The following is a 13,536-nucleotide window of genomic DNA, read 5'->3' as shown; positions in this document are numbered from 1 at the left end:
ATTACAACATACACTAGCACATATGGCACACTCACAACTCTGACACACGTTTACTTACATACACTTAGCACACTTAGCCCCTATTTTTGCCCATTTGCCACATTTTATATTGGTATAAGACCGACAGTTACATAAGATTGTTTTATTATGAATTTCAAACTAAGATAGACAATTTATTAGACATTCAACCGCTGCCCAATAACTCTTATATCAACCAATAGCTTCTCAACCAATAGCATATTAACCAACCTCATCTTGGCGCACTGTATATCAGCCTTCAATGCTTATCATGCATAAGTCCATGCACTTATGCTTCGTGTCCAACACACTCCACTTATGTTGTTTAGCCCATCCTTGACTAGCCTTATGTCTTAGTTTGGTCTCGTTCGCACGCATCCGCATTGATGTGCTCAAATGTTGATTCACCCACTCGCATCATGCTCTCAATTTCCTTAATCACTTGAGCCCATGGCTTGCCTGGATATGAATCAAGCTAACTTGGACTTGAAAGCTGATTTGATTTGATTTAATTTGGTTCAAATTTGAGTCAAATCTGAGATAAAAGGTTTGTCTCATTATTTAAACCGAGTGAAACTCGAGCTAAGATGTGTTCAACTCAAGTTCAGTTTGAATTCATAACTCGAATTAGTAGTTAGAATTCGTAGGTTAATTTGGCTCAAATTCATGCTTAAATTAATTCTAATTGGTGGTCTAAATTTGTAGCTTGATTCAGTTCAAATTTATAGCTCAAATAAGTAATTTTGAATATTATTTAGGTAAAATGTTATCGTTTTGTCAATAAACTATAAATTCAAACCATCAATTTTAATCTAATTGAGTTATAAATTTGAACTATTGATTCGAGCTACAAAATCAAGTCAAACTTTAATCAAACTGAGTTGAACTATTTTTTATTTGAATTGAACCTGAGCTGGACCTAATTTTGACTCAATGAACCCGAATTGAATTTGAGTTAGACCATTTTCTATTCAAGATGCATTTGAGCTAAGAGATATTTAGCCCAGCCTGATCCATATCCACCTTTAATCTCATTTTTGTCAAGTTAAATGAACCTACCAAGCCTTACGTGAGGGGGGGGGGGGGGGGGGGGTGTAAGCAATAAAATAAAAGGAATCATATATAAAAAAGAGTAAACTCATATTTAAAAGCATCATATATATTCATTTTATTTTATATCAAAATTTTTGAAATCCTTAAATATATCTTCAACAACAAGAATTTGTTGCTTGAAATTTGTTGTTACTCAATGTTTCACACACGTAATACATTCAACAACACTTGGATGTAAATTTAATCTTCTGTTATGTAAAACACATTCATTTACACTAAAAACTCATTCTGATACTATTAAAGATATTGAAAGTATTAACAAATCACGTGTCATACAGAAAGTATATAATAAGTATTTTTTTATGTATTTTTCATCAAATAAGAATATCAAATTGATCAATTTTACTCATAATTTTAGACAAATTGTCAATATTTATATAATTTGTCGATTTACCAAAAGAAAAATTAGAACTTATTAGTTGTTTACCTTTCACGAGGATATACCAAAGACGTTGCTTACCTTTAGATAAACCTAAACTTAACCATGGTTGTGACATATTTATATTGTTTTCATATTTTACTTCATAATCGAAATACATTTCAAATAAAAACTCACAAACATATTCTATTGTTAATGATAAAGTGGTCTCTAGATTTTCACAAATAACTTCTAACAAATTTTTTGTTCTTAATATTTTTTTTTATATATAAAGCAAACTATGAAGGTGTATTTTTACAATATTTTAAAAAAATTTCTTCCACATTTTGCAATTGGTCCAAAAAAATAAGGATATACATATATTCTTTAAAAATAGCTCTAATATCCATGATACAATAAAAACAAAGCTAGTTGTAGGATACTAAAATTCAATCATGGTCAATAAAAAAATAGGTTTCTTAAATTTTTTGGTTATGTATTAAAATTAGACTTATTAAGAGTTGGCCTATGGGTTGACACAACTAGTCTAATGGCTCGCGGGTAGGACGGGTGTACTAGAGACTTATAGAGAAGACTTATGAAATAAAATATTAAAAAAGAAAAAATCTTCCTCTTTGTTGTTGGCAATGACACTCTCGTATGACTACTTGAATTTTTTTTAACTTTCCAATAAATACCTCCCAAATTCATAAACATTTCACATTACTCAACTCTTAACTCACTCAATCTCTATCTCAAGTTCTCAACTCTTTTACTCTCTCGATCAACTCTCGTTTCAAAAGCTCACTTCATCTCTCTCCCAATTTTTCAAATTATTTTGTGTTCAATTCTTTTTAATATTTTGTCAATTATTATATTTCATCCCTTAATTTTGTATCAAAGTAGATTATAATTCAAATGAATTTAATCTTTTTAATTATTATGACAATGCAAAAAAATTAATATATTGATGACAAAACACAATCATAGTTGTCACAAGTATTAAAAAAAAAAAAGCAAAATTGATGATAAAGAGCTTTTCAGTAAAGTAAAAGAAAATATTAGTAGTAAAATGGTTTGACGTGGGGTGTACAAACACTATTTCTTGCCTAATGTGTGCGAGTTTGGGGGACATCAAACTTCTTCATTGACATATCAACAAACATTGTAAAAAAAATACTACAACACTTGAAAGGACAGTAACAAATTGTATTCACGAAATCAAGATCAGTTTCTGAATCTTTTTTAGCTAATCGATCTAATAATGCAATGGAAGAAATGTCTAACTTCACATATAATTAAAAAGTTGTGTGAGACTATATAATCTAATATGTTGTTATCATTAATCAACCTTTTTTCATCTGATGATGCTAGTATATTAAATGGTTTTGTGCAAAACGATGTTCAATAGACAATTAACAAAGTTCCTAAGAGTATATTAAGCTCATATAAGTAAAAATTATAAATTAATAAAAATAAAAAAAATAAATGAACTTGGTCAATTTAGGGATGTTATTTCAATTACTTTAAATTTATGGATATCTAGTAATCAAGATTTAATCTATGTTTATGCAACAACCCATTTTTTTAATTTAGATTGACAATTAAAAAAATTATTGCATTTAGAATATGACATACTAGACCATTTATCAAACATTAATTAATATTTTTAATGAATATCAAATAAATAAAAGTATTTTTTTTTTCTATTACATTTGGTAATGCTAAATTAAACAATAAAATTATTGACCTAATGATGAAACATTTAAATTTACCTTTTAATGATAAATTATTTCATGTTAGATTTTCAAGTTATTGAAATCTAATGAGACATTGAAATATATAATTTTAAATTCAAACAGGTTGAAAACCTCATTGAACATCATATTTTAGGAATATAATTATGAACATGGAAATTATCAAACATAGAGAGTTTGAGAATCTTATACATGTGTTAAATGACTCTTTCGTTCTTTACGCAGCTATATGAACATTCTCCAACCCATAATGAGATGACGTCTTAGTATTCATATGAAGCATGAATGATGAGGACGATAAAATCGTTTGTTAGAGGTTGCTAGGGTTCAATGAACAGGTTGTTTGTGTAAAGGGACGAACGTTCACCCACTAGGGTTTTCAAAAAGCTATTGAATTCGTAAAACACGTTTTTATTTATAAAGAGTTCATCCTTAGTCTTTATCCATACGATTTATGATTTATCCAAATTTTTTAAAACGAATTTGGATAAAACTATATCTTAATCCAATTCATGATGAACGAGCATTCATCATCCATGAATGAGTGTTCATGGTCAAGGAAAAAGTCAAACTGAGCTAATTGAATCATATTGGACAAACCTAGTCCATTTATGATTTTACCTAATCTAAATACACAAGGATTATTACTAAATAGCTTTATGGCTTAAAGTCTGAATTAACGTCTTTATGCATATGACCCATAAACTTTTTATCAAATTGATAATATTTAGATTCAGATCAAATCCAAACATAAACCAAGATTGACATTTAGTAAGACATTATGACCACCTGACTAAGAGAGTGTCAATGAACAACTTTAGACTTTGTCAACTACATGGTTACGTATAATTTGATCAATTTGTCAATTGATATCTCTTAAAGTTAAGACATGAATGTATGTCTATCTCCATAACTCCTCAATATGACTAATACACATCGTTAACCAACTAACTTGGACCAAGCTTTGACCTAATCCCACTATGGCCATAAATTCGATTTCATGTGAAATATCACCTTACGTGTTTGGTGAGTAACGAATCATTTATTGATCCGCTATAGCCTTTATGCATATCTTAATATGATCAATCACTACTTTTATGATTACCCTTATTATAGTGGCATGTTTGATAGTATCAAATCATAACAATTCTTGTATGAGACAATTTGATGACTTCAAGTGTAAAAATCACATATACCTGCGAGTTAGAGGATTTTTTTCATAAATACTAGAGCAATCATCTATATGAAAATCCTCTTTTTAGGTCAATTCGATGAATACGTCTACAACCTACATCTATATGTTGCACCAAAATGTTAGTTAACAGTTTTGATACGTAAGAAATATTACCACATTTCGGTGGGATCGTTCAACACTACAATAATATCATCACTATTACGTTTATCATTGGTCAAAATAATATTAGGATTACAAACATTTATAGAATAACCATCTAATGTGTTCATAGGATTTTCACAATCATTTATCAAATCCCTTTATCATGATTCTACTATTTTAAGAGAATATTATTTATGCGATCATATTATGCAAAACATTAATACAAATGAATAATAAAATTCCTTTATTAATAAATAAGTAAATTATAGTATTACAAATATACAAATTGATTGGCTTTATGGAAGCACCCTAAGAAGATGTATATATTATATAATGAATTTAATTTCACAAGAAGGAATAAGTTTAACACATACAAAAATGGGAACAATTAAGCATGTTATTACTTATATTTGTATCATCTCTAATATGTTTTCAAGCAGAGCATTAGATGTGTAAACAAATGTGAGTACGAAGAAAAAAATAAAAATTAACATTAAAACTCGTTAGAATTTAACCTTTTTAATGTTAAAATCTTATGAAAGTTATAAAACTATAATTACTCAATATTTTAATACACAACCAAAAGTTTATAAAGATCTTAATATAACGACAAATGCGCAAATATATTTTAAATCTTGGTACTAAATGTGAAATAACTTCATTAAATTCACTAATTTTATTTATAATTTATAATTTCATTAGTTCATAATTTCTAGAAATACCAAATCTTATTGTGTTTTTACACGATTTTGTGTAAACAATTCTGAAATAATATTATCACCAAATTGAAAAAAAAAAAAGTTGATTAATTGTGACAACTTACCTTACCATATAATCCCTCGTATTTTGTTGAATATATGTGAAGTTAGACATCTTCCCTATTATAAAAGTTGAAAAACTAGTAGAAGAAGATTTATGTACCAATCTTGACCTTACAAGCGAACTTTGTTATTGCCTTTTAAGTGTGGTGACATTCGAACTTGTATATGTTAAACTAGAACCGTAATATTTGCAAAATATGTAATAAACGATTTTACCACAAATATATTTTTATTTAACTAAAATGATCTGACACTATTGATTTATGGGTTTTTTTTTTTTTAATGAAGGTTGTGGCTATGATTCATTATCAAAGTATTGATTTTTTTATTATTGAAATAATTTAAAAAATTAAATTCATTTAAATTAAAATCCACTTTGAAATGAATTTGAGGAAAAAATATGATTAATTGAATTGAACAAATATTAAAATAAAATTAACACAAAAATAGTTAGAAACCATATAAACTTGACTTGAGATTTGAAAGAATTCGATAGATTAAAAAATTTGAGAGTGAAGTGATTACTTAAATAATTGTATAAATTTAGTAATATTTTAAATAAAAAATAAAATAATATTTTATTTAATTATATAATAATATTATTTATATATTTAAATTATATATATAATATTATTTATTACTTATTAATTTTAATTTTTTTGAAATAATTTTAATAAATGATAAAGGGCGAAGGTATTCTTCCGGTTGGCTATTATATGCTAACACTGTATTGCCATAGCCTTGCTCGTCTTCCAAATGTGAAAATAATAAAAAAATAATTATAAAAAATAGAATTGTCATCTTGATTTGAATGTGAATTTTGTGATTTTTCATTTGGGTTTCCACCGAAGACAGTGAGATGAGAGCCGCCATTATTGGCTGCCAGTAGGGCTCGATTTTCGCAGATCTACTTTCTCCGTTAAGGTTTCTCTTTCTTTCTATCAAAACAATTCTATTCAATTACTTGTTTTTTTAACCTAACTTTATTGCTCGCCTAGGGTTAAAGAAAACCTAGGTCTGGGGCTAACAAAGTCGAATTTCTAATCAAATGTTAAGCTTCTTTTGAGATTGAGACACTTCGATTCGAGGTTAGAACCGTCGTAATTCTTATCTTATCACCTTTTTTTCTGATTATGTTTTCACTGACTATCTTCTAATTGATTGTTGTATAAATTTTGGCGTTTAGTTATTTCAAAATGGGGGAAGTTGTTCCCATTTACTACGATATAATCGCTTTTATATGCACTGCTGGAGCTACTTCTTTGGCTGTTTTCCACATCTACAGACATCTTTTGAATTACACTGAACCTACTTACCAGAGATACATCGTCCGCATCATTTTTATGGTCCCTGTAAGCGTTTCTTTCTCTATATGTAATCATTTTTTACATCTTTCACTGCACGTGCTTTTGAGTTTAGTTATTATGAATTTTGTATCTCTTTCTGTCTTCCCTTTCACTTGTCAAGTTCTTCCATGGATTTTCCGAGATGTGTCTTTCTGTAATTAGTGGAGTAGTTCTTGTAAGGAATGGTTTGCTCTTTCAGGAGTGGACAGTGGGATACTTCATTCCATGAAAACTTGCATTTCATGCAGCATTATATTCATTGTTGCATTTTTGTTGAGTCTTGCAATGTTAGGAAATTGTGGCTTATATTATCAGTTACTATATTGTCTAAACTATGTGAACCTTTCTTCGTGGCAGGTCTATGCATTGATGTCTTTCTTGGCTCTTGTTTTACCAGATAGTGCTATATATTTCAACTCCATTAGAGAAGTGTAAGTATGTTTATTTTTATATTTATTTTGAAATGTGGGCATTCAACTTTAATTTTTGTTTAGTTTTGTGGTTGATAGATTTTGTCTTTCTGGCAAGGTCTGTCAAATCGTTGCCATATTGGGAAGTAACACACTAAATGTGTATCCATTAAGGTTTAGCTTGTATTTTTTTTCCCTTTGATTGATAAATGAGTTACTCTTAGTTTGTTTTCAAGTTAACTGTTACTCTACATCTTCAAGAGTAGGCTCCATGGTTCTGAAATTTCTATCATCTCTTTAATTTTCTGTTCCTTGGAGCTTGTTATGGGGCCAGTTCTATTTCTTGGCTTCTTCCTTTATGCTTCTGGGACAGCATTTAACTTCTCTCCTGACAAAAGGATAATGGGAAAAGAGTAGGATATGCTCAGTAACATATGGTGTCCTATAGTTTTTTTTCCAGCTACTACATGCCAACTAGTATTTTAATGGTCTGTAGTAGCTGGCAAAATTTCACATTGATCTTCTCTTCATTTAGAGGAAGAGAGGTGAGGTGATGGTGTCACTGAAGTATTTCTATACCACAGTTGGCAAAGAAGGAACTGTAGATATTATGAAATTAGCACTGGGTCTCTAACATCAGATTTTAGGAAACTGAACTTCACAGAGGTGGATGCAATCCAAATGACCCAACAAATTCCAAACCTATCACATATATGCATGCAGTGTGGATAAATGACTAGATACAAGAAGCAAAAACCTCTGAACACAGCTCCTTGTTGTAAATAAACAAGAACTTTGGTAAAGCGTAAAACAGAAAAAAGATTCAGATCACTGCAGTTTCTGAAATTTTGTAGGATGAAAAATAATGACGCGTCTTTGACTTCGATGGTTATAGACACCAAGAACCCAAAAAATAACTATTTGCCAAAGAAGGCAGGGAGACTCCCTGAAGTAATCATAAAAATGTCCTGTCGCATTCTAGATCACTCAACAAAATAATTATCACTGCAGACTTCCATAAAATGCTTCTTTATATCCTCAAACGGCAGGGGAATTGCTCATAGAACTAAACAGCAGCAGAAAAAGAATTTTAGGGCAAAAGATCATTATTAGAGTTAGAAGCCTAACTAAAAATTGCAATTCTTGGGAATAATATTGATATTCAGATCATATTTTTGATTAATTTGTGCTGTTAGTTGCTTGTTTGCTTTGTAGATTTTACTTCAAAATATGGTTGTAATTTTTACTTGACTGATTTTCCTGTTGTCATTAACCAGTCAGAGGCCTCTGAAATACTTTTGAAGGAATAAAACTTGCTTTATTTATGCAAAAAAAAAACAAGTGACAAGTTATGGTTTGCACTGTGGAAACCATTCTTTGCTAATACTGTTCTTTGAATTGTTTCAGTTATGAAGCTTGGGTCATTTATAATTTCTTGTCATTGTGCCTTGCATGGGTTGGTGGCCCTGGAGCAGTTGTGCTAAGTTTAAGTGGTCGTGTTCTAAAACCATCATTTTGTTTGATGACGTGCTGCTTCCCTCCCATACCACTAGATGGGTGAGTTTACCATTATTATTGACTGAATGAATAAGTTATACTTATTTTTAGATTCCACAATAGAATCAGTGCATCTATAAATATTTTTGGAAATGTTCAGATTCTGTTACAATCTTTACAACTTGATTATATACTTAAATGCCGTATTACTGATGATAAACTTGCATATGTGGTAATGCAGGCGTTTTATAAGGAGGTGTAAGCAAGGCTGTTTACAATTTGTAATCCTAAAGCCCATCCTTGTCACTGTAACTCTCATCCTTTATGCTAAAGGGAAATATAAAGATGGAAATTTTAGTCCGGACCAGTCGTATCTTTACCTTACCATCATTTATACAATCTCATACTCTACGGCTCTTTATGCTTTGGCATTGTTTTATATGGCGTGCAGAGATTTGCTACATCCATTCAATCCAGTTCCAAAGTTCATCATCATCAAATCTGTTGTTTTCCTAACTTATTGGCAGGTGAAATTTAATTCTAAACTTTTTACCATTAGATATTAAATATATATTATTTCTGTATCTGCAATATGTTTTTAAACCCATGACAACATTAAATTGGTGTACTGCTGGCATAAAGCATTAATTGGTTTTCTTTAAGGAAAAGAGTACTGTAGGGGTCTGAGGAGTGAAGGGAAGAGATGAATTTTACATTTAGTATTGATAGAGGGGAAGGATTCATCTAGAGGAGAGAGCGAAAATGCTCTCACAACAAATTGAATATTTCACTGCCATAGACCTTCCAATAATGAGCTATTGCAGACTATTGTTTCATCACTCATAGGAGTGGTAAACAACGAACTTATTATTTGGAAATATTCTAGAAATTCTGAGACTTTGGAAATTCCTGAAATAATAATGAATCTAGTTTCTTTAATGAAAAGATAAAATTTCTTCTCTTGAGTGCTAAAATGCAGTTGTAAATCTGAGACAACCTAAAATCTATGATGATTTTACTTCCCTATACAACTTAATCTCTTCTCAAATTTTCAGTAGATGTGATTCAATGCAGTGTTAGTAGAGCCAATATTCATGATAAGACAGCTATTCAGAAACAAGTAAAAGCACTGCTGTTTTATAGAAGTAATCCAGCCTCATTATCAGTTATTAGATTTTTCTTGTAACCTTGAGAGTTGATTTGATGGGTTTTACGTCTCTTAGAGCCATCTACATGACGTGTATAATAAGTTATCTAACTATCAAGATTTTATGGTCCACTTGTTAATTTTGAATTTGATGAACTGATTAGAGGTGTGAGGGGATTTCTGGGCATCCAATCTAAAATTTATGGAAAGACAAATGTTGTTTTGAATATATCATTTTACTAGACTTCTTGTCTTATTTAAGTTGATTGGTGCTCTCTTTTGTTTCTTTCTTGGTTTACTGTTGATGCTTTTTGATGAAAGACTATTGAGTTACCTAATGTTATCTGGTGTTTTTAAAGGTTGATCTGATTTTTCTGTCTTAACTTAGACTTTATCTACTAAGGAAGGTTAAATTTGTAGATTGTTCTGTTTTAACTTATTTGTCTTGTTTCTGTCAGGGTGTTCTGGTTTTTCTTGCTGCGAAGACTCGATTAATAAAGAATGCAGATCAAGCTGCTGATTTTCAAAATTTTATAGTATGTGTTGAGATGCTTATTGCTGCTGTTGGTCATTTTTTTGCATTCCCATACAAGGAGTATGCTGGAGCAAATATTGGTTGCTCTCGTGGTTTTACGGGAAGCCTTGCACATGCTGTGAAGTTGAATGACTTCTACCATGACACTGTTCACCAGGTGCACTGGTGCTTTAACATTGTATCTAGCAATTCTTCTATTGTTTAATTCTCCATATCGTAGGTTGCTTTACCTCCACAGCTATACTGATGGTTGTTAATATTGTGCAGTTTGCTCCAACTTATCATGATTATGTACTCTACAACCATAGTGAGGGTGATGAGGGAACAAGGAAATACCGTTCACGCACTTTTGTGCCAACTGGCCCGGAAATGGATGCTGTGAGAAGGAATAAACACATGTTTGGAACCAAGCTGGATGACATTCAGCTATCAAGTCTTTCATCTTCTTCTGGAAGCTCTCAGTCTGATATATCGAAGTCATCTTTGCTTGTAGATACCTCGAATTCGTTATCTGTGCCCTATGATATGTCACTTATTGATATTGACATTTCCAGTTACCCTGAAAAAGTTTCTGCGGCAAATGAAACTGGGACTCAATGACAAGAATGAAGATTCCACTGCATATGTGTGAGAAGAGTGTCAATACTAGGAACCAAAAGAGTTGCGACGGATAATATATTTGCCTGAAGGAAGCCTTGTTTGTCTAATTGTGTATGAAAGTGGTGTTAAAAAAATGATAGAGCCCTCAGTTGTCTCTCTCATGTGCTTTCAAGTATTGTAATCACTGGTACAAAACGAAAAAAAATTGATTTCTGGGCCGATTTCTTCACTATTGTCCAGTGTGTTGCCTTGCCATTGTAGATATGGGCTTCCATTGTCATACTTGCTAAATCATTACTTTAATCACCAAATTCGTTTCTGAATTGTTTTCGGCCACACATCTGAAGACCAATCATTTTGAATTTGGACTTTTCTAGTGTTGGTTTGAAATTTGGAGATGGCTGTTATTTTCTTTATTCTGGATTTCTTCTTGTCTATATGTACTCACTAAATGCATATAGGTTCCTTGGTTTTTTTGTCTTTATTTTCTTTCCCATTCTTTATTTTTTTATTTCTTTCTGGGAAAGAGGGGATGGGGGATTTGGTGTGGTGTGACGTGTTCATTTTGTCTTCGAAGTTTATATTTTTATATACAGTTTGGTTACCAGTTGGACGTTCTGTTAGATCCAGATTCTAAATTGGGTATCTTTTTGACATTTTTTACAACCAAATGATAATGAAATGAAGGAAGAATCTGATTGGATTGAAGATGGTGCTACATTGAGTGAAGTTATCTATATGGTTTAGGAAGAAACCATAGTGCACGGATTTCCCGCTTGTGTTAGCCCCACAGCTGGAGTTGCCGGGCATCTGAGGTGACAAACTGCCAAACTATGATTTGTAGATAGATAATTTTGTTGCTAATAGGAGAAGAATATTTGATAGTAAGCAATGACTAGATAGATGGCCCATTTTGGAAGGTATAATATGTGTATATTTTGCTTTTCCGCTGTTGATGAGAAGTTACAGGTATTATTATTATATAACAATTCATGTGGGTGGGTGAGTAGCTAAATTTCAATCAGAGTGAAGTGGTTTCCTTTTCAAGTGAACCAAAATGACAGGCAACAAGCGTCGCAACTTTTGCTTTATTATTAATTATAGGCGAAGGAAAATTATGGGCACTGCAGCCATGTTTTAGGTTTTAAGAGCTGACAATTGTAAGTAAAGTTTGGCACAAGTTATTAGACAGGAAAACTTGGAGGAGAAACAGTGGATAGTCAAAATAAGTATAGTTTGTTCTAACTTGGAAAACAGGACTTTTAGCAGCATCGGTGGGTGGGTGCACCAGTCTGTCTTTGATTCAGAAATTCGGAGAACTTCTTCAAAGCTAGTTGGCATTACGTTGTATCCATGTATTCTAGATGCGTTTGTCTCACTCTTTTTAACGTTACGGGTAATCAACGTTCTTTTCCTTTATGCAGCGACTCAAAACAGTGTAAAGGTTTTTTTTTTTTTTTTAAATCATAAGATTATATGCCTAATTTTATTTATAAATAATAATATATCATTTTTTTTTATAAAAAACCTAGACCATAATAATCAAACCCACAATCATAGTACCAGATAAATTAAAATTTTACAAACGTGATAGAGACTCAAACTCAGAGTTCATCTTGAAAGTTTTAATACTGCACCGGTTTATTATCCCTTAGGGTCAATAATAATGTGTCAGTATATAATTGAGTGTTGATTTATTTTAACTTTCAATTATTTAATCATATGATAATATATTATTGTTTTTATATAAAATTACGTATGTAATATTGCTCTTTTTTTAAATTTAAAATTGTTTAAAAGAGCAATGAGTTATAAATTTATAATCAACACTAATTTAGATACTAATAACGATATACAATTATTTAATTGATTATTATTTTATCTTTAATTTAAAATTAATAAATTATATAATAATAAATCATTTTTTATACCTAAATAAAGAATTATTATAAATATATAGTTTTATTATTTTTAAAATACCACTTAATTGGCAAATCCGCTTGTTCTTGGTAGGATGTGAAAATCCTCAAGCGTGGGATTTGCTACAAAGGGGTTAGGGGTGTCAAAAAAAAATTCGATAATCCAGTTGAAGCAATTTTTGAATCAAAAATCGAATTAAAAAATAGGGTATTTAAAAAATTAGTTCAAATACTGATTTAAGAATATAGAAAATTTGATTTTTTAGTTTGATTATCGATTTATCAAATTTTTTAAACCAGTTAACCGAACTGAATTAGTTTTTTAAAAAATGAATAAGCAATTAATAAAATAGGATAATTCTTTAAACTTTGGTTTAAATCTGGTTAACCAAATATTTAGTTCGGTTAATTAATATTTTTAATTTAGTTAAAAAATAATTCAATTTTAATTTATGATTTTTTTCTAAATAAAAAATTTTGTTTAGATTGATTTTAAAAATGACTAAATCCATTCAATTAACCAATTTTAAATACTCTCACAAGAGGTTGATGTAGACTATCCAAATGAAACCAAACCACCCCTGCCCAAGTTGATGCAATTGACCCACCCCAATTTGGTTTCGGCCTTGAGCTTGTCCGAGGTTAGAAAAGATAAATAAATAATAATAAATAATTATTA

At 30.5% G+C, this 13,536-nt stretch overlaps 1 protein-coding gene across 3 annotated transcripts; it reads left to right on the top strand.

Annotated features, from left to right (window-relative positions):
- Positions 1-6,201: 6,201 nt before the first annotated feature.
- On the top strand, positions 6,202-11,261 carry LOC123207467 (transmembrane protein 184A-like). Of its 3 annotated transcripts, none has more exons than XM_044624928.1 (8): positions 6,215-6,327; positions 6,402-6,491; positions 6,590-6,755; positions 7,107-7,180; positions 8,567-8,716; positions 8,898-9,183; positions 10,262-10,495; positions 10,606-11,261. In XM_044624928.1, the coding sequence occupies exons 3-8, from the start codon at positions 6,600-6,602 to the stop codon at positions 10,936-10,938; spliced, it is 1,233 nt and encodes a 410-aa protein (XP_044480863.1). In that variant the 5' UTR covers positions 6,215-6,327; positions 6,402-6,491; positions 6,590-6,599; the 3' UTR covers positions 10,939-11,261. The 3 variants fall into 3 exon arrangements, with proteins under 3 accessions (XP_044480865.1, XP_044480863.1, XP_044480864.1); XM_044624929.1 differs by having other exon boundaries at positions 6,225-6,321; XM_044624930.1 differs by having other exon boundaries at positions 6,202-6,491; positions 10,262-10,339.
- Positions 11,262-13,536: the final 2,275 nt, after the last annotated feature.

This window comes from Mangifera indica, unplaced genomic scaffold, assembly GCF_011075055.1.
Source record: "Mangifera indica cultivar Alphonso unplaced genomic scaffold, CATAS_Mindica_2.1 Un_0080, whole genome shotgun sequence".
Taxonomy (NCBI): domain Eukaryota; kingdom Viridiplantae; phylum Streptophyta; class Magnoliopsida; order Sapindales; family Anacardiaceae; genus Mangifera; species Mangifera indica.
This window is presented reverse-complemented; position numbering and strand designations above follow the sequence as displayed.

Excerpts from the sequence above, each read along its gene's own strand:
- LOC123207467 (XM_044624928.1), top strand. The coding sequence starts at position 6,600 with ATGGGGGAAGTTGTTCCCATTTACTACGATATAATCGCTTTTATATGC. Across the intron at positions 8,717-8,897 it reads CCTCCCATACCACTAGATGG|GCGTTTTATAAGGAGGTGTA; the intron begins GTGAGTTTACCA and ends GTGGTAATGCAG. Across the intron at positions 10,496-10,605 it reads ACCATGACACTGTTCACCAG|TTTGCTCCAACTTATCATGA; the intron begins GTGCACTGGTGC and ends AATATTGTGCAG.